The 21,723-nt window shown below is 32.4% G+C and overlaps 1 protein-coding gene across 2 annotated transcripts in view; it reads left to right on the top strand.

Moving 5' to 3' along the window:
* LOC18598944 (insulin-degrading enzyme-like 1, peroxisomal) overlaps positions 1-21,723 on the top strand; it is an 80,274-nt gene that overhangs the window by 3,209 nt on the left and 55,342 nt on the right. For both annotated transcript variants that reach the window (XM_018120702.1, XM_018120701.1), the window contains exons 6-8: positions 5,184-5,227; positions 16,074-16,125; positions 16,499-16,621. In XM_018120702.1, the coding sequence (XP_017976191.1) occupies positions 5,184-5,227; positions 16,074-16,125; positions 16,499-16,621 (219 nt within the window). The remainder of the gene's footprint in view (positions 1-5,183; positions 5,228-16,073; positions 16,126-16,498; positions 16,622-21,723) is intronic.

Raw genomic sequence — 21,723 nt, 5'->3', positions numbered from 1 at the left:
GGGGGGGGGGGGGGGGGGGGGGGGGGGGGGGTGCCGAACCCATAGAGAGGCTTTACCCTTATGCACCACCCATTTTCCTTACCATGTTCATGCTTAAAATAGTATAAATTGAAGCTAGTCCAAAACAAGCCCTCATCCAAAGTTTTGATTTCGAGGGTAACCTTATTTTCCACTTCACAGATTTGTTCACTGGACATTGTCCATGGGACATCAATTATAGCTGCAAAGGATGCCAAAAGACAGTCTTGAGGCAGACTATGAGTTAGATCATGGGCTAGCCAAGAAATCAAAAAAGAAAAAGCCAAGTTATTCCTCTAACAAAGTTATGTATAGGTAGATTTGGCAATTCGTGTTTTCGTGTCTTTAATGTATCAGATACGATTATACACGAAACATGTTAAGACTAAACGCGAACACAACACGTTTAATATTCGTGTCTTAAATTTGAAATACATACATGTACACGTTTAATACACGTGTAATACGACACGACATGACACGATTAACACGTTTTACACGTTTATTAAACGTGTCAATATACTACACGACACGATTAATAACACGTTTAACACGATTAACACATTTAACACGATTAAATAAAAATATTTATAATTAAATATAATTTTATTATTTAAATTTAAAATCTATAATTATAAAAATAATTACAATAAAAAAATAATAATAATAACATCAAATATAATAAAATTTAATATAAATAACATACATAAAATTCATTATCATATATAAAGGTTAAAATATACATTAAATAATTATTAAAAATTATTTATATAAGGTTAAAATAGTTTTTAACTATTAATATTTAATAACTTAATAAACGTGTCATGTATACATATTTAAATATGTATACACGTTTAAACACGATAACACGATTAAGTAAACGTGTTTAACCGTGTTTGTCGTATTTGACACGTTAAGACATAAAAATTTTCGTGTCTTAACGTGTCAAACACGATTAGACACGAAACACGTTAAGCGTAAACCCAAAACCTGTTTAACTCGTATCTTTTCGTGTCGTGTCTAAAATTACCAAGTCTATGTATAGGAGATATCAAGACAAAAATCCTTCAATAGAACCTTTGGGAGAAAATAGAGAAAAATACCAGTATTTAGTTAAATATTCTCCTCTAGAGTGGGCACGAAGAGAACCTTTCGCATCATGAACCACCATCTCCAAAATCTCCAAAACCTGTTTTACCATGTTACAAAAGATCCAAAGGTGGGTACAAAAACAAAGTTGCTTTCAAACTTATCACCAATATCAGCAACCTCCACTAGTACCCTAGGTTTGCCTGTTTCAACCAGTAAGTCCTTCTTATGACCATGATTTTCCTCCACTAGAAGAATTTACAGAAAAGGAATTCAAACATGCACCTAAAATTCTGACCCTTCTCCAAGCTGATGCTATGGGAAAACTAGTCAAAATCAGTGCAGCAGAAGCTGCACTAAACTAGCAAACAATAAATTCTCTCGTCCAAAATTCCTTGCTGAAAGGAATTGACCAAAAGCTCAGCAGCATCTAGGACAAAATCCAGAAGGTGGAAAATAAAGTGGATGAAAATGCCAAGACCACCAACGATATGATCAAACTTCTCCAAAATAGACTTAGACCAGTCTCTAAGGAAATACCAGAACAAGGTGTTCCATTCCAACTATATATGGAACAAAAGAAAGCAGAAATTTAGAAGCTTAAAGCTCAGATTAAGCTCCTTCAAGAAACCAAGAAAATCTTATCTCCAAACAGGAATGATCCATTCCTACTATCAACTTGCACTCCAAAAATACCAGAAAAACTGCCACCTCTATCCAAAGAATTGACTCTTTTTAATCTTTACAAAAAACTTAAAGCCTAAAAAGAAGAAGAAGAAAAACAGAGGAAAAGAAAAGAAGTCGAAGAATCCTCTGAAACATAAAAGCTTGAAACATTGTCTGCAAAAGCCCAAAGGAAAAAACCTGTGCAGCCAGAAGAAGAAATAAAAGTTCCACAATCAAAACCGAGATTTGGGATAAACATCGGAGGCGTTGAACCCAAAACATTGATGATCAAGCAAGAAAATTCTCTGGTCTTTTTCCTCAAAGAATACAAAGAAAATACAATTCCCAAGATCTTTTCTGCTCAAGCAATCCAAGACGAGCCAACATCTCAATCATCCTACTCAACCTCTTCTAAAACTTTAGAAGCTATGACCAGTAGTGATGAAGAATCTCATCCTTATCTTGAAGACCCTTTGCCAGAACCAGAAAGATCCCCATTCATGGCAAGCTCAAAAGTAAAGGTCGAGGAAATGGATGAAGATAACACAGAACCCAATAATGCTCGAAGACAAGCAACTCTAACAATCTCAAAGTTGACATTCACCATTGACGATATCCCACCAACAAAGTGGGCAAAACGATTCCAAGAATTGTATGCATGGTTAGAAACCAGGAGGCTAACTGAAGATAATTACTATATAATCTTGATGGAATTCGCATCAAGGTTTACTGGAGTCCTAAGATATTGGTGGAATACCTTCAATCAAACTGGCTAAATGCAGTTTCTGGTCATGTAAGATTTCAGCCAAATAATCCAAATCCTTCATAGTTATTTTATAGGAGACATTGAAGATGTCAAGACTCTCCAAAGGAAGGAATTTTTCCAAAAATAATGTTGCTCCTATAAGAAAGCAGATCTGGATAAATATTTCCAGAAAATGATGAAACTCTTCTATACCCTTGGTGCTTCTCCAAGTTTAAAGCAAGTTTTTGTCTCCTTGTCCCAAGGCCAATCCAGACAATAATTACAAGGTCTCTTCAACAACAAAGAAAAGACATTTTGTTTTTAACCCTTGGAGAAATCCAATAAGAAGTCCACATTGCCCTTGAGGATATCTGCAATAAGCACAAAGTGGTAAAAGATTACCTTAAAGGGAACAGAGACCTAGATAATGCTTGTGAAAAAACCGATTAGTTAATAAAATGTCACAAAACCCAAGATTGTGACTACAAAACAAAAAGAAAGAAGCATTTAAGGAAATTCAGATTTTTCAAACAAGTTGCTCCTCATCACAGATACAGAACAAAGTGGAAATATCTGAAGAAGAGGAGGCTAAGCAAGAGGACCAAGTCAACCAAGTGTTATATCTACAACCAGCAAGGACATTGTGCAGAAAAATGTCCTAACAATAAAAGGAAAGGAGCAAAAATGTTCTAGGAGATTGAATGAAAAACAAAGGTAAATCTTAAGGATAATGATCTGGAATCCATTTTTTCTCTCAAAGATGAACCTACAGATAGAATTTTGTTTGCCATCCAAACTATAACCTCAGACTTTGTCTCTAACCTTGAAGACATGTTCATAATCCAACCCTGACCAAATATTCCTTCCCAACTTAAAACACAAAAAATCCCTGCACCACTAATAACCTCAGAACCAGTCTCAATCTATCCTTCCAAATATAGCCAACCGATAACAGTCATTGCCTTTTTTGATGTAGGCGGTGTTGAAATAGTCATGAACCCAAATATCCTTCCATTTGAATGCTAGATACCTTATAAAAGGCATTTCAAAATTGCTTCAGATCAGATTTTCACTACACACTTGATAAACAAACCTATCACTACCCAGTTATTCTCTTAGTGTTCTATCACCACCCAAGTACTAGGGTCTGAACTAATTGGAAAAAACATAGTGATTGGATTTGACATTTATCATGAATGCCATCATTTGAGGATTCTCCCTGAAGGAATAAGGTACAAAATTTCTTTCAAACCATGTGTACAAATTCCATATCTCTATCTTATCCAGCAACAGTCTGACCAAGGGCGGCTCACAATTGATCTACTTAGAGAAAAGGCATGTGCCAATTCTCATTCATAATTCATGCTTAAATGCAACAATCCCCTGTGGAAGAATCTAGAATTTTTTGTTAGGTTACCATTCAAGCTCAACGAGTATATTAATCCCACAAAGGCTAGCCACTCATCAATAAATCTTAAACACCAAAAACTAGCTGAGCAAGGACGCAATGTGTTAGAATAATAGGGATTGATTGAGCTTTTAGATTCTCAATGGGCGTGTAAAACTTTTATGTTAGTAAAAGAGTTGAGCAAATTAAGGGAATGTTAAGACTAGTTATCAACTACCAGCCTTTCAACCATTTCTCCTAGATGACAAGTTCCCACTTCTAAACAGAAACTCTTTATTCTCACGTCTTGCTAATGCCAGAGTGTTTTCTAATTTTAATCTGAAAGCCGGGTTCTAGCAATTGGGCATCTATCTTGAAGATAAGCCCAAAACAGGTTTCTATATACCTAATCACCACTATCAGTGGATTGTTCTGCATCTGGACTCAAAAAAGCACCATCATCTTGGTTGGCTCATGATTTGGCTCATAGTCTGCCTCAAGACTATCTCTCTAGCATCTTTTGTAACTACAGTTGATGTCCCATGAACAGTGTCTAGTGGATGAATCTGTGAAGTGGAAAATAGGGTTACCTTCACAATTAAAACTCTGGATGAGATCCTGTTTTGGACCAAGTTCACTTTTTACCGTATTTTAGGATGAACATGGTAAGGAAACTCTTTTAATGAGGAGAACTCTTGAAATGAAAAGGTAAAACACCTTTGAGTAATAAAAATCCAATGTTTCTTCAACAAACTTTCTAAGCCTCTTTCTTCTTTCCTAGTAATTATCAAGGATATGTAAGTATAGATCTCTCATGAGCTCAAATCCTTAAGTATGTTCTGTACTTGCCATCTTAGACGAATCTTGTGCACCAAAAAAGGAATTTGATCTCAAAGATGTCTAAGTATCAATATTGACAGGGTCGAGCAAAAAAGATAAGTTGCTCATATCACGAAGGTTGTCCTTGTTGCTAAAAGGCCGTACCATCCAGAAGGTAGTTTTTGACTCCTAGTAGCCACGCGTATGTTGCATGGTAGCCCTATCAAGTGGCGTAATATTTTTCCTACCACCCTTCATATTTTGATTGGTCAAAAAACATGTCAAGTATTGGGGAATATATGGAATTAAAATTCATGTATCAACAAATTAATGTAGATATCTCATTAGATTTTTTTAAAGTTTAGTATAAGGACTATTTTTATTTATTTATTTATAAACACAATGTTTTCTAGTATTTAGACTTTAATTCATTAGTACCATTTTCTCTTTTTGTCTCAGCATACCAGAATTACTTATTGTCTGATGAGCGGAGAATGCACCAGGTATTAGTTTTACTTTGATCTTGAATCCTTTTTTTAAACTAACCGAATCTCTAAATATGTTAAAGTAGTGATAAAATAAATTTTATATCAATTAAATTTTAGATATTTTAGAATTTTGAATATAATAGAGATCTTTGTTCTTGGTTAAGCTTGTACTTGTTATTGTTACTTGGTATATGTGTTGGGTGACAGGTCGATAGGTTCATGATAGATTTCTTATCCCTATATTTAAACAAGTTATTAATTAGTTATAGATTGAATATTTCATTTGAATATTTAACTATTTTATTGAGGATATTTTCAAAATTATATAGAAGCTAAATACATACATAAGTGTCAGAACTATATCAAGAAAGTCAATTTGCTCCATGTCTTTATTTTGTGTTCAAATATGCCACTGAATTTTTATTTTGGATCAAAGAATTATCTCTCATTAATTGTTAACTAACTTTCGTTAGTCAATGGTACAGTCAGCAAGTTTTGATGCGTTAATGTGTCATCTTGATGATGTCAATGCCACGTGGTAGATGACATGACATGAAAAATTATTGACTCAGAATTGGGTTTTTTCCTTTCCAAATGTCCAAAAATTATTGGTTATGGATTTGAAACAAAAAATAAAAAAAAATTAATTGTTTCAAATTGATTACCATAGTTTCTTAACTGATTATCATCTTCATAATTGAAGTCATCCTTCCTAACAAAAAACCTAATCCAACTTTTTCTGTTTGATTGAAGCCCTTGTTGCTTGATTGAAAGTTGGTGTAAAGAAATCCAAAAATACCCAAAAATGATTTTGAGAAAAGGAACAATAAAGGTAGGACACATAATAATATTGTGTTGGTCCCAAATAAATGTGCTAGAGGGGGGTGAATAGTATTTTTTGGCTCTTACTCAAATTAGCTCTAAATTGAAGACAAGTTTTAAGATCAATAAAGACTTGTTCTATGCAAGATGAGGAAATGATTTAAAAAGAAACAAAAATAAAAAAAATAGAGCAGACAATACACCAGAATTTCTAGTGGTTCAATCCAAGACCTACATCCACTATTTTGATTATTCAACCAAGGATTTTCCAAATCAATCTACTATAAAAGGTGAAATCCACAAGCTTTCACCAAGCTTAGCCAAAACTTTTCACAATATTTTTCACCAAGATTAACTAAAACCTAACACCTAACTTTTCAAGGCTAAGTTAGAACCTATGCTCAATCAAGCAATCCTAACTTGAATCAATCGCTTAGAGTGGCCCGCTCACTCTAAGAATACAAGTAGAGAAGTGATAAGAGTGTACTTATGATCACAAGGTTGATCTATGTGGAATAAAGTGAAGTGCATATCACAATTATAAAGATAGGAGTTGAGTGCAGTAAATAAGCAGAAAGTATTTTCTAGTTTTTGAGCTCGTTTTGTTCTTGGAGGCCTTACTTACATTTCTAGCCATTGGAAGCTTCTTAAATACTTGAAAAATCAGTTTTGATAGATGTTAGGTAGTTTTTGACCGTTGAAAATAGTTTTGTTACAATTATGGCCATTAATCTTTCTTCTAGTGCACAATTCAAATTTTTTGGTAGAATGCTCTTAGTCGACTAAGTCGTTTCTATTTTTTGATCCCAGTTTCTGGCAGTAAGCACTTAGTCGACTAACTTCTTTCTTAGTCAATTAAGTTGGTTCTATCTTGAAGTCCAAATTTCTGACAGTAGGCTCTCGGTCGACTAACCCATTTCTTGGTCGACTAAGTCTTTTTTGTTTCTCAATACTCTTAAGCCCACCAACTTCTGATTCGAATTTTAGCTAACTAACCCTTCATTATTTAACTAAGGAGCTTCTGTTTTGTTGATTAGTTGTGGCTTCTTATTCATATACCTTTTTGATATGTCTCATGGAATTATTTAATTATCATTGACATACAATTCTTGTCTTGCACACTTAAGTAGAATTATTAGATACAAATGAATGAAAATGTTTTATTATCATCAAAAACTAAAAGAGCCAACATATTGTTCCATAATAAAAGAAAAATCCTTCTCTTCTCTTTCCTAGAAGTTGTCAGGGAAATGCAATGCTATTCTCTTCTCTAGAATTTGTAAACAAAAGTCAAATCCTTCTATTCTCTTTCCTAGAATCTATAAGGGAAATCTAATGCTCTTCTCTTCGTTAAAATCTTCAACAAAAATTTGATGTTATTGAATTTTATTTAGTAGCAATAATAGATTCTCTACCCACATTTTTCACAGTTTTTGAAAATTCAAGACAACCTAAAGAATGATTTTTAAAAGAGGAACAGGAATTTACAAACAATGAGAGAACATTCTAATTATAAGGTAGTTGGGTTTAGGGAATGCTGAAGAAAGTGAAGGTTTTTTTTTGTTGGGAAGGATGACTTCGATTAAGAAAATTGTAATCAATTAAGAAACGATGGTAATCGGTTTAAAACAATTAGTATTTTTTTAGTTAAATTATGCAATTAGTTTTTGTATTATACAAAAAGCATACATTTAGTCCCTATATAATAATTTGTATGAACTAGATCCTTATACTTTATCAATTTGTTAATTTTAGTCTTTAACTTTAACACTGTTAAATTTGATCGTTAAGTATGCTGATATGACATTTTGACCAAGCTTACATAGCACTAATACAAATGATGTGGCATAATGCTGACATGGCACAATGTTGACATGGCTCATCTTTTTGGGAGATCTCAAATAGGTTTCCCTTTTCCTGAGTAATTCAAAAAGAAATATGAAACTCTTCCCTAAGTAAACCATACTAATAGAAAGGAGGCCAAAAAGATTTGCATTACGGTTGTAAATGTGTTCTTGGCATTCATAGCAAATCTGGAAGGTGTTCTTTTGGGTGATTATCTCCAGATTTACGTTTGTGTATGGATTTGTGTTCTTGGGATTTCATGTATACAGACAGTTAAAGCTTTGGATGATTATCTTCACAATAGTTAAAGCTTGCTCCATAATGGCCCTATCGCTGCTCATTTCACTCAATCACCACCTATCTCTTCCGCTTGGCTACCTTTGACACCTTATTCAAGGGCGGCTGTTGCTTCAGCAAGCTTTCCTTCGACCAAGTAATTATCAACTCTACTGATTAGAGACTCAATAAATTTATTTTAACTCTTGACCCTTCAAGAGATTTAATGTCTCGTTAAAATGAGCAAGTTCCAAGTGGTTAGTTTCCTTTATTAGTTTCTTTGTTTCATGGTCTTCATTGCTACTGTTTTTGTTTCCCGATTTTTGCTTTTTATTTTTTGTTGTTAATGGTTCTTGTTGCTCTGCATCAATTGTGTTGTTATGCTTATTTGATGCACTTCAACAATTGAGTCATAGGATTTTAGGTTTTTCTATGTTTTTCCCTATTTTTTGGGGATACGTTCTTGTTTTTTCTCCCTATCTTTTCATCTGTTCGTTTTCTGTTAATCTTATTTAATTTTAATTTAGGATATGGGTTTTTTTTTAATTCTTTTTTAAACCCATGTGGAAAGTCAGTATTTTTTCATTGTATAAAGCTTTTACCATGTCAGCATTTCTACCACATCAATATATGCCACCTCATCTAGATAACACCATGATGTCTGTATTAGTGTCATATTTGTTTGGTCAAAATGCCACATTAGCATACTTAATGTTTAAATTTGATAGTATTAGATTTAGGGATTGAAATTAACAAATTGACAAAGTACAAGGATCCAATTTATACAAATTATTGTACAAGAACTAAATACATACTTTTTATAGAGTACAGGGACTAACTGTATAATTTTACAAAATTTAACAATATTTTAGTTAAGGATTGAAATTAACAAATGACAAAGTACAAGGATCAATTCACACAAATTATTATATAGGGACTAAATACATACTTTTTTATAGAGTACATAGACTAATTGTATAATTTAACCAAATTTCTTTACCAAGTATAAAAAAAATTGATGTTACGTATAAATCTTAGATCTTTTAATTGTACTCTTATAAATTGTTATATATATATAAATAAATTATAAAAAAGCATCTCAAGGTGACTAATGATTTCAGATTCACTTGACATGTGGGTTACTTGAACTTGACTTTCCAATTTAAAATGACTTCAAACTCATAATAATCCAACGATTGAACAGCACTAACCTAAATTAACCCCAACCAGAACAATAAATTACCTGGTAAGACACACGACTTGAAATGACTCAATCCCAAAACCAACTCAACCCCCTCTATTTTCACCTATAATACTGATTTCAAATTTTACAAGAAAGGCAGTAAATCTCTCCACCCAAGCCTAGCCCGACTTGAGTTGTGGCATGGACAAGATCTTTTAGGCTTGATTTCGACTAGGCCCGGCTTGAGATATTTATTATATGAATAATTTTATTTATTTTTTATTTAATTTAATTTGAAAATATATTTACAAATATTAAAAATATTTATATAAAAATATTTTTTTAATATTTTAATAATAAATAAAATTTAATTAATCAAGCTAGGTCTAAACTTGAATCTAAATTTTAGAGGTGTCAATCAAGCTCGACTTGGTCCATAAGCACCTCTAAAAAGGGGTAGTTAAAATTTTTGTAGGGTCAAAGCAAGAGTTTCCCTTTGTTATGTTGCAAAGCTATAGCGTATATAAGCCATTCAAAAGCAAAGGGCATTAGAGAATTAAATGGGATGATGCCGACAAAAATTTGTTTTAAAGAAAATTCTAAACACTAATTGTTGAACCAACAGAATAATGGTACATTTGTAAATAGCTATGCATTCTTGGGCATTTATGATGTAAGAGCATTTAGGATTCTATTTAGTTTTTCTAATTGTAGTTGATATAGGATTTATTTTCTTTATTCTATTTAGATTAGGATTCTTTTCTTATTTTTATTGGAATTTTAATACTTTTAAGAATTAGTATTTGATTAGGATAGTCATGTTCTATTTAGGAATAGAACACCTATTTTATTTAAATCNATTTAGGATTAGAACACCTATTTTATTTAAATATCTTATTAACTACTCTAGTTATACTGGATCAACTAAAAGTAGAGTTTTATTAGGATGTGGGCCTATAATACTATAAATAGGACTCTTAAGCTTAGTTATGAGACATTATAGTTGAGAGTTAATAAATAATATTTTCTTAAGCAGGAGTGTTTATTTCTCTAAGCTTGTTTTAAAGAGTAAGAGGTTTTTAGTATCTTTGGCCTAGCCAACCAAAGTTGGATTTTAGCTATTTTTCACCTTAGTGGGGTTTTCAACCTTGTCAAGATTGGTGATTCACCTTAATGGGGTTTTCAACCTCGCCACGATTGATGTCTTTTACAACGTCTAGGTGTCTTTACAATGGCCTGGCATCAATTTATTATTCTTGTAATTTTGTTAAGTAGTGCAACTTATTATAGGCTTGATATTCTTTTATTCTTGTTTATAAAAATAAAACATACACTGTACAGTTTTTTTTTATTCAATACAGATATGATAATTCTTCTCATATCATTTTCTCTCCTAACTTTTGACATGGTATCAGAGCAAGTTGGGATTCTTCGTTGAATTCCTTGCTCGGATCCATTTGTTTGTCTAATCATTTTATCGTTTATTTCCTAGATTTTTTTTCTATTTTTCATATTTCAATTGTTTTTTTTTTCAATCTCTCCTAAACATTTCACTGGTTTTTAAATCATCACGCCAAACTTTTCAGATCTGGGTTTAACTCTTTCAGCCCAATCAATTCATCCCTCAAATCCTCTTAATATAGACTAAAATCCTATATTTGGCTCACTAATTCAAGAAAATGGTAGACTCAACCAATACTACAATCACAAACTCAACTACCTCAAAATCATTGGTAATCCTAGCAAAAGATCTTCAATCACCTTATTTTTTACACTCTTTAGACCACCATGGGTCAGTGGTGATACCCTAAGTTGAGCTCCAACAACTATGTCTTTTGGAGCAAATCCTTCACATAAGCTCTCTTAATTTGGAATAAGAAGAGATTCATTGATAGAACTTTGCCAGAACCAAGTTCATCTGATGAGCTTCACATTGCTTGGTCCTACTGCAATGACCCTGTTGTGGTGTGGCTTTTAGAATCACTTACATAACCCATAGCATTGACTGTGTTCTACATGAGCTCTGCTTACCAGATCTAGAAACACTAAAAGAGAGGTTCAACCATCCTAATGATGCTCGCATCGTAAACTTCAGTACTGCCTCAACAATGTCACTCAAGGTAAAAGATCTGTAGATGCCTATTTTACTGAGCTAAATAGTTTATGGGAAGAGTTACGTAATTATGGGCCCTTACCTCATTGCCTTTGTGGAACCTATAACCTGAAATGTTTCAATCTTACAAGGACTGGATTCAAAATGACACTGTACTTAGGTTGTTAAATGGGTTAAATGAAACCTATTTTGCCTTAACATCCCAGATAGTGATGCCGAAACCATTTCCAAACATGAATGAGGCTTACTATCTAATGATAAGGGAGGAATCATAAAGGAACTAACCTTTTAATCACTGCCCAACCTTGAGTCATCTACCATGGTTATTACACAAGGTACAAAAAAGAAGCAAAGGCTTTGCATGTGCACACTACAGTAAAAAGGTCATACAAAGGAGAAGTGTTATAAACTAATAAGATTCCTGATGATTTCAAATTCACGAAACATAAATTTGGTTTAAAGAGAGGAAAGGCAATGGTTAACAATGTGATGTGTAACCCTCAAGATGCTGAATTAAAAGAAATGCCTATCAACTCCACTTTGCCTATTTCTTTCATTAAGAATCAGTTCAACAAAATTCTAGCACTAATCAATAAACCTGCTACAAACTTAGCTGATGGTGGACAAGCCTCACCAAATTAGCAAAACAAATCCTCTCTTGTCAATTGATTATTGGTTGGTATATTTCTCATCCATCTTATTCATTTAATTCAATTAAGTTTCATAATGATCTCAATTTTCATGGTAAGAATGATACTTGGATAATTAACACTAGTGCAAGTGATCATATAGCTTGTTTCAGTAAGTCTTTTATTTCTTCAAAGCCTATTTATCAAATGTATGTTCATTTACCAAACAAAGTCAAAGTGCCTGTATCACATATAGGGATAATCAAAATAAACTTAAGGTTTATCTTACACAATGTTTTGTGTGTACCTTCATTCAGCTTCAATCTTATTTCTATTAGTAAGATAACAAATACAAAGAATTTTTGTCTTTTGTTTATTGATACACATTATGTAATTTAGGACATCAAGTCATGGACAGTGATTAGGCTTATTAAAGTGACAGTAGGTCTATACCTCTTGCAAGACAGTTGTGATGCACAATACTTTGATAAATTTAATATTGAAAGTTTGCCAATTCCATTTTTACTGGTTTTGTTAGCTTTATGAACAATTGTGAACCAGAAATTACTGGTTCAATTTCCAAGGATTTTTGTGAAACAGTTTTTACTTGTACAAGAGCTCCTAGCTATTTTGACCTTTGGCATTATAGATTAGGGCATGTCTCTTCAAATAGGATAAATCCAATAGGAAAAGTTTGTTTTAAAGTTCATTGAGCTGATGATTTACCTTGTGAAATTTGTCCACTAGCAAAGCAAAATGTTTACCTTTTCTTGTTCATGTTCAACGTTCAAAATCTGCATCTTATTTAGTGCATGTAAATATTTAGGGTCCATATTTTACACCAACAATTAATGGTTATCGATATTTTTTTACAATTGTAGATGATTACAATCATTTCAAATGGACTGGTCTTATGCATGCTAAATCTGACACAACAGGTTTGACACAATCCCTTTACAATATGATATTCAACCAATTTGGTAAATCAATTAAGCAATTAAGATTTGATAATGGTCAGGAATTTAAACTTGTTGATTTTTATTCTTCTAAAAGAATTGTGCATCAACGGTCATGTGTAGATAGACCATAGTAGAATAGTGTGGTTGAAAGAAAACCGTTGATAGAGCACAGCAGAATGGTGTGGTTGAAAGAAAACACCAACATCTGCTGATAATTGCTAGAGCTTTGCTTTTCCAGTCCTATTTGCTTTTAAAATTTTGGGGTGATTCAATACTTTTAGTAGCCCACATTATCAATTGAATACCTAAACCAATCTTGAAAAATAAAACTCCATATGAGAAATTATTCCAAAAACCACTTTCTTATTCACATTTCAAGGTATGTGGTTCCTTTTGTTTTGCTAGCATTTTGTCACATAATAGAAAAAAGATTGACCCTAGAGGTATTTATAGGATATCCAACAGGAGTGAAAGGATACAAGTTATATAATTTGAGCACGCATAAAATCTTTATATGTAGGGATGTCATCTTCCATGAGAGCATTTTTCCCTTCCAAAAGCCAACATAAACTGTCAACAAAGAAACAGTTCCCCAAACATCTTGTGAGTATAATTTGGTCACCAATAATCTCAATATCAATACTGATAATTATTCAGACTTTAATTTTTTTGTTCATGATTATAATCTTGTTGGTAATTCTCTTTCATTGACAGATTTTATCATGACATAAATAATTCAAGTCCATTAAATTCAGAATCTATTTCCAATATAAATACTGTTTCATCCTCTTTAAATATATCTAATTTCTATGATGATCATTTTGTTGTCTTTATTAGTGATCATGAAAACTCTCCATCAAGGAAAAGAGATAGAATAAGAAGACCTTTAAAATACTTAGAGGCATATTATTGTGTTTACCCTCTGCATCATCACACAGTGTCATTAAATATCCTATTCAAGATTTTCTATCTTCCAATCTATTATTTGATTCTCATAAAACTTTTATGGTTTCTTTGTCCCATGTTGATGAGCCAAAAACTTATCATCAAGCGATTCAGTTTATCATTAAAAGAATGCCATGAAAGTAAAATTGATGCCTTTGAAGACAATGGCACTTAGAGTGTGGTACCATTACCTTCTGATTCACATTTTATTGGTAGTAAATGGGTATATAAAGTGAAAATGAATGCTGATGGCAATATGAAAAGATACAATGTTAGGTTGGTGGCTAAAGGCTACAATTAACGAGAAAGCTTTGACTATCAAGAGATGTTTAGTCCAATGGCTAAACAACCTACTGTCAGAACGTTTTCAGAAATAACAGCATTGAAAAATTGGCATCATAACGTCTAGACCTCAACAATGCTTTCTTAAATGAAGACCTTGATGAGATTATTTACTTGGACCTACCTCAAGGTTATCTCATCAAGGGGGAGTATCCTAGTGGTGTGAAGTTTGTTAGCAAACTACACAAATCACTATACAAGCTCAAACAAGCATCATGGCAATGGAATTGTAAGTTCATTAAGGCATTACTACTTGATGGTTTCACACAGTCAAAATCAGATTATTCTTTATTTACTTACATAACTAAAAATAATGATTTTGTGCGATTACTTGTGTATGTTGATGACATAATGATAGGAAGTTCTTCTGTGAAGGCTACAAATGATGTTAAGCAATATCTTAGTTCCAAGTTTAAGTTGAAGGATTTAGGATGTGTGAAATATTTTCTTGGTCTAAAAGTAGCAAGGTCAGATACGGGGATTACAATCTACCAGCAAAAGTATACTCTGAGTTTATTGAAGGAACATGGTTTACTAGGTGCTAAGCTTGTATCCGCACCTATGGACTATAACCAAAAGTTATCTAAGGCTAATGAGAAAGATAAACTAGTAGATGCTATAACTTATAGACAATTGATAGGTAAATTAATTTATCTAACCTTTGCTCGACTAGACATCACATATGCTGTTCAAGTATTATCACAGTATATGGACAAGCTTGGAACATCTCATTTTCATGCAGCACTTAGAGTACTTAAATACCTAGGGAATGGCATTTTGATGGCTTCACATTTAGAACTCATCTTAACAGCCTATGCATAGAGTGATTAGGAGAGTTGTCTAGACACAAAAAGGTTTGTTATAAGAGTCAGTATATTCCTTGGAAAATCCTTGATAAGCTAGAAAGCAAAGAAACAAGCTGTGGTAGCTCCTCTTGTGGGGGGAGTATTATAGAATTAAATAGGATGATGCCAGCAAGAAATTGTTTTAAAGAATTTCCAGACACTGATTGCTGGACCAACAGAATTATGGTACAATTGTAAATAACTATTCATTTTTAGGCATTTATTATTCTTGTAATTTTGTCAAGTAGTGCAGCTTATTATAGGCTTAATTTTCCTTTATTCTTGTATATAAAAAAACAACATACATTGTACAGTTTTTTTGTTCAATACACAAATAAAAATTCTTCCCATATCGTTTTCTCTCCCAGCTTTTAGCACCGTGGTCTCTAACAAGCCCCTATAGCTTCGCCTCTAAGAACAAGATTTATTGTTTGTTTTTGAACTTTTTGGAAAAGAAAAATAAATGGAAATAAATATTATAAATTATTATAGAGTTTAATATAACAGTCACTAGAACTCAAAATTTTTTCCTTAAACTGCATGTCAATTAATTAGTATAGACATTCAATTTAAAAAAAAAAAAGAAAGATGCTAATCAAAATAGTTTGAACCATAAATAATATGATCACTTGAAATACCTTAGAATAAAAGTGATTCAAGTATGAAACAACCTAGACTTTGAGAAACCCTAATAGGAAATGATCATATTCAAAGTGATACTACTATCTTTCACAGTCAATTTTTAACTTTTAAATTATTCAAAAAAATTTAATTTTAATTTAAAGTTTTTTTTTACTTTTTATTTCCTAAGAAAATATGATAAGCAAGAAGCATAATAAAATGAAGTTTAAAGCTATCCATAACCTTTTCTTTTCCATTGTAACTCCTTATCTCCTATGCAGCTTCAAAAACATCTCAGCTGGGAAAGTCATCCTTATCATAGATTTGGCATAGGTAAAGCTTTTATATAATTTTATCTTCCCCCTACCCTTGTTTTCTCTTTCATTTTTTCAAAATAATATGTGCTTTGGCAAATGACATGGTCATTTGGCATGCATTGTGCTTGTTGACATTATGCAAATTGAAATATTGAAAAGACTTGTAGTAAAATAGAGCATTTCGTTGGTTGTTTTGAGTAAATTATATGTACGTAGAGAATTGGTATACCTTGATTATTAATTTAAAATAGAATTCTTCTGTATAGCAAATAAATTTGATTAATTTAAAAACAAAATAAATGATGGTGTCCTTTTCTTTTCCAACAAAGATTTTACATACATATATGCATCTTATATTGTGTTTGTTTAACTTGTTAATATATATGTAGGGAATTGGTATACCTTGGATGTTAGACCAAAAGCAAAAGGGTTGGATATAAGACAGGAGCTTTTAAAGTTCTACGAAGAAAATTATTCAGCCAATCTCATGCATTTGGTTTTATATACAAAAGGTTAGTGAGGTTTCATTTAGTTTGTTATATATGCTATTTACATTTTCTTTTGAAAGCATAGAGGAGTTTATTATTGATATAACGGGGAGTCCAAATGTTTCAAGAAATTGATATAGTCAAAAAATAACCTTAATTGAAAACAAATAGAAGCCCAAAGCTCAAGTATATAAAAAATTTGCCTACCTCAAGTGAAAAAAATGACCCTAGAAAATCTACAATTGAAACACCCGTAACAATATAGACTTTGAGAGTAGACAAATGAAGATTGTAACTAATCCATCAATAACAAACAATAAGGCATATGATACTTTTGATAGCATTAAGATAAAGCCATGGAGAATCTAGACTTTGAGCAAGGAAATGAACAATACCATAAGATTTTGAAATAAAAAGTCAAATGCATCATTAGACAACAAGAAATACCTAGTTACAATAGCAACAACAAAAGCACCTAGCATTATGTACCCTAGGTTGTTCACTCTAGAAAGAACTAAGGAGGCAATGGTTAGTGAAAATTATAAGGATGAAAATGAGAAAAATAAAGTTGGAAGATAGAGTTTAGTAAAAGGCTTTTTGCGTGGGAAAGGAGTTAGAGAAACAACTATTCAAAAAGTTAAATATAGAAAAAGAAATTAGATAATATTAGACACCTAATTTTGCTAGGTCATTGGCTAACTCATTAGCAAGGTGAGGGATATAGTGAATTTGTCATTTTCTCAGTTGAATTTTTAAAGCTTAAACATGCAAGATAAATTTTCTTAACTTCTATTCAGCTGAATGCGAATTCAATACTGATTGATCGCATTAAGAGAATTGCTTTCAACCATTGAGTATTATGTGTTAGCTCACTTTGAAACTATAAAGATTATAAAAACTTCTCTAATATAGCAAGCAACTTAGCGATATTTGAGTTAAAAATACAAACAAACTTGGAAAACATGATCTTAACAAAACCAACCTCATCACACAAAGTCTTTCCAATTCCATCATCACCAAGTTTTCTTCTTGACGAACTGTTGACATTAAATTTGAGGAAGTTGCACTAAAGGTAAGCCCAAACAATCCCAAACTTCTGTGGTTTAACATTCTAAGGAGCTAAAACAACATTAGGAATCTAAAGATATCAACAATCAAGTTATAGTCTGTTGGTCATCTTATTTGAAACCACCAAGCAATTCTACATTTAATGGCATCAATAAGTTACCTCAAAACAAAACTCTAACCTTTGAAGGTTGTCGTGTTTTTAATAATCCAAAACAAATAGTAGTAAACAAAGCCATTTGTCATACCTTGTTACAAAGATTATTGGGTAAAGTCAAGTTGCAAGCCAATGAAAAAAAGGTTGTATCTTTTGAAATATTGCACGAAATCCCCTAAATGTTATAGCACAAAGCCTAAATCTTCCAAGATTTCAAAATAGGTAAAGAATAGATGTTAGTTAAACCTATTTGTAGTCCCTCTTATGTAAGATGCAAAAAGCTAAATTTAGATCTAGCATGCCCTTTTTAACAAGTTTTTCTTTTATTGCTACTCTATTTATAACAACCTACCAGTAAAAGATTTCAAGTTTTTGCAATGTAAGGCTTGTTTAAGCAAGTTTTCATTGAATTTTAGAGAAGATGAAGAAAAGACCTTCTTACAGGAGGACTTGTTACAACACTCTCCATTTGTTGAATTGTTTTTTCAAATTATTTTATCCTAAAAGTCATACCCAAGGAAGAATTCCTTCAACATATTGATAAGTTGTTCCCAGTGATGGATATCCCACTCAAATCAACTTATTCTAAGGTCACTACTCCAAGTCCACATTTTATTGACCTAAAATCTATACCGATTAAACGTATCTGATTTGTTTGCAACAAGTGCAAAAAAATTCTAGAGAACATTGTTTTTAGAACAATGCCTTTAATCCATTCACCAATCCAAAGAAAAATTTTTTGTGGTTGCCTACAGAAAAAACTCCCTATGGAGGCTTAAGAAAAGAATTTGTTACAAGAGGCAAATAATATTCTTCAAGAGAGAGGAGTCTTTTCTATTGGAGCAATAAGGTGGGATTAAACTTACAAGGTCCCAACCAATCTTCTCTAAGATGATAGTTCTCCAAGGGCTATTATGTTTCATTTCAAACCTCCAAATCGATTTGTTGAGCAAAATTTTGCTTTTAGTTGCAAATCCACCGAACCAATTGTTCCAAATTGTTTGTAAGAATAGATAGTTTTCTACTAAATGAGATGGACTTTCTTACTAGAAATTGAACCATTCCAAAATAACTTTCTTTGGATTTTATCCAAAGTTTCCTTAACACCTATAGCAAGTTGAAATTGGGTTATGAAGAATATAGGAAGGTTAGCAAGAATTGATTTAGCAGGGTAACCCTTCCACTTACAAAAACAATTTAGATTTCCAACAAGCAAGTCAAGCTTTAAATTTGTCCACAACTAGATTCAATATCATCATAGAATTAAGGTGTATGCCCAAAGGAAGCCTCAAGTACATTGAGGGAAGGGTCTCAACCTGAAAAAGAATTCTATTAGACTAAGACCTTAAAGCATGCTAATCCACACCAATACCATATAAACAACTCTTTTGGGAGTTGATTCTTAGACCTGTGATAACTTGAAAACTTCTTAATATTTTCTTAATAATCAACAAGTCATTCAAGGTCAGTTTATAGTAGATAACAGTATTTTTGGCATACTACATGTGAGATATCTCAAAGCTATTGTGCCCAATAGTAATTCCTTTGAATATGTCAATTAAGACAACTTTATTCATCAACAGACTGTAAGCCTCGGTAATGATTTTAAACAAAAAAAGGGAAAGAGGGCATTCCTATCGGAGTCCTTGTTTCAAGTCAAATTGTTTCATGGGGGCACTATACTCACAAGAAGAAAAATAGAGGTTCATGAACTACAGGTCTTGGTCCATCCACTCCATTTCTTCTCAAACCTTATCCCTTTCATTACCAAGTCTAAAAAAACCAAATCCACACTTCAAAAGCTTTTTTGCAATTGAATTTAAGAAACAAACCTCCTAAACCATTCTTCCTTTTAAATTAATAACATTGTTTGCAATAAAAAGGCAACTTGTGATTTGTCTACCTTTTGAAAGCAAATTTACTAACCACCACAACTTCCTTTATCATAACTCACAGATGGTTTTCCAAGACTCTTGCAAAAATATTATAAATGCTCCTCACCAAACTAATTGGTCTAAATTTAATCAAACAACTAAAGTTAGCACACCTTAGAATAAAAGTAATGAAAGATGAATTTATGCAATTGAAAAAGGACTAAGACATATAGAAATCATGCATAAACTTCATTACATCACCTTTCAACAATCTCATTATTTCTTGAAAAATTTTGAGGTTATTTCATCCAAACCTAACACTTTGTTGCCAACGCACTTTTTGATGGCCTCTAAAACTTTAGCTTTGATAAATGGATTTTGCCAAAGATAAAGCACTTTGCTCTTTAAGGGATTTGAAATTACAATTGAACTCCTTTTAGTTGACAGCATTATTTTGGTCGTAAAAGGTCTTAAAGTGTTTGGCAATTTCATCTTTAAGAGAAACATGATATTGGTCATCTCATCTTGAATCATAAGTTTTCCAATATAATTGGCCTGTTGCCTAGCAAAGGCCATTGAATGAAAAGAATTATTATTCCTATCTCTCTGAAGTAACTATTTGACCTTTGATTTAATTGCCATCATCTTTCCTCAGCTTTATAAAATTGTCATAACTTGGCCTTCTTAACGATGATTTGCAATCTAATGTTGTCATTTATACTTCTTCTTTGTAACATTAGGAGTAAATTGTGAATAGCATACTCGATCTTGCTAATCTAAAATTGATCTCAATTGCAATCCTACTTTTGCCATTGTTTAGTGGCAAATTTGATTTCTTTAAGCCATAACCAAATTCTAGAGTTCTTAAGATATTTCAGATTTTTCAACTTCTAAGCCTTGGAAGCTATCTACCATAAGCAAATGGTTGTGGAGACAAAATGGTTTTGGACCCTAATTAACACCATTAATATCCAACAAAATTGGATTATGGTTGTACAGAGAATAAGGAATTTTTTAAAATAAATTTTGATGTATGTCTAATAATTCAACCAATAATACAAATCTATCTAGTTTACTGTATGATGGGACAAAACTATTGTTGCACCAACTAAATTTCTCGCCAATTAATGGAAGATCAGCGAACTTCGTGCTTTCAATGAAGTTAGCACTAAAAGATTCACAAAAATTCTCATATTGCCCTTGAAATTTTTCACAATATTAAAATTTCGCATGAGGCACCATGGCATAGCATTAGTACTAAGTATGTTAGTAAGCTACTCTCATAAGGCTTGGCTAGCACTATTGTCATTTAATGTATAAATATTCTCAAACCCCCAATTGAAATCTAGTTTTTTAATGACCCATATGAAAGGAATCAATCTTTGAGACATAAAACAAGATTTGAGCTTAAAAAACACGTCTTTCAAATGGTAATCGCTCCCCTTGAAGCACCATCAGGAACAGAGAATTTCCCTTATATATCATAAAAATTAAATGGCAAGTAGTGTGCAAATAGAAGGCAAGGAGTGGTTTGGGCATTACGAATCTGTCGCGTAAAAATCTTTTGTGGAAAATTATATTGTTATTGGTGTAGTTTTGTGGAAGAGACATGTGACCACTTTTGTTCATGTTACTATAGTTGGTGGTTATGGAATGGAAGACTAAGATGATGAAGCCTTGCTTGGGTGTTGCCACAAACGATAAAGGGTATTATTTAGTCATGGGATAATAATGGGTTTGGTGAGAGAATCAAATCTTGTTGGATAGTAGTGTGCAAGTCAACCTTTTAGTCCTTGTGGTTGGCCCATAACAAGATTATTTTTAATTGGAAGAAATGAGATGGTGATGAAATTATCTTCCTTATCAAAATGCAGTTGATGTTATGGATTAAGGCTAATAAAAGTATTAAGAAAATTAAGGAGAATGGGTGGTGGATGGAAACGTGGAAGCTTAATCCGATGGTAGTGTGCAAGGTACCTAGGTCAATCAGTATTTATGTTCCTTCAGAGCTTAAGTTCAATGTGGATAGC

This window comes from Theobroma cacao, chromosome 5, assembly GCF_000208745.1.
Source record: "Theobroma cacao cultivar B97-61/B2 chromosome 5, Criollo_cocoa_genome_V2, whole genome shotgun sequence".
Lineage (NCBI taxonomy): Eukaryota > Viridiplantae > Streptophyta > Magnoliopsida > Malvales > Malvaceae > Theobroma > Theobroma cacao.
The sequence above is the reverse complement of the archived record's forward strand: the minus strand, read 5'-3'. Positions and strand labels throughout refer to the sequence as shown.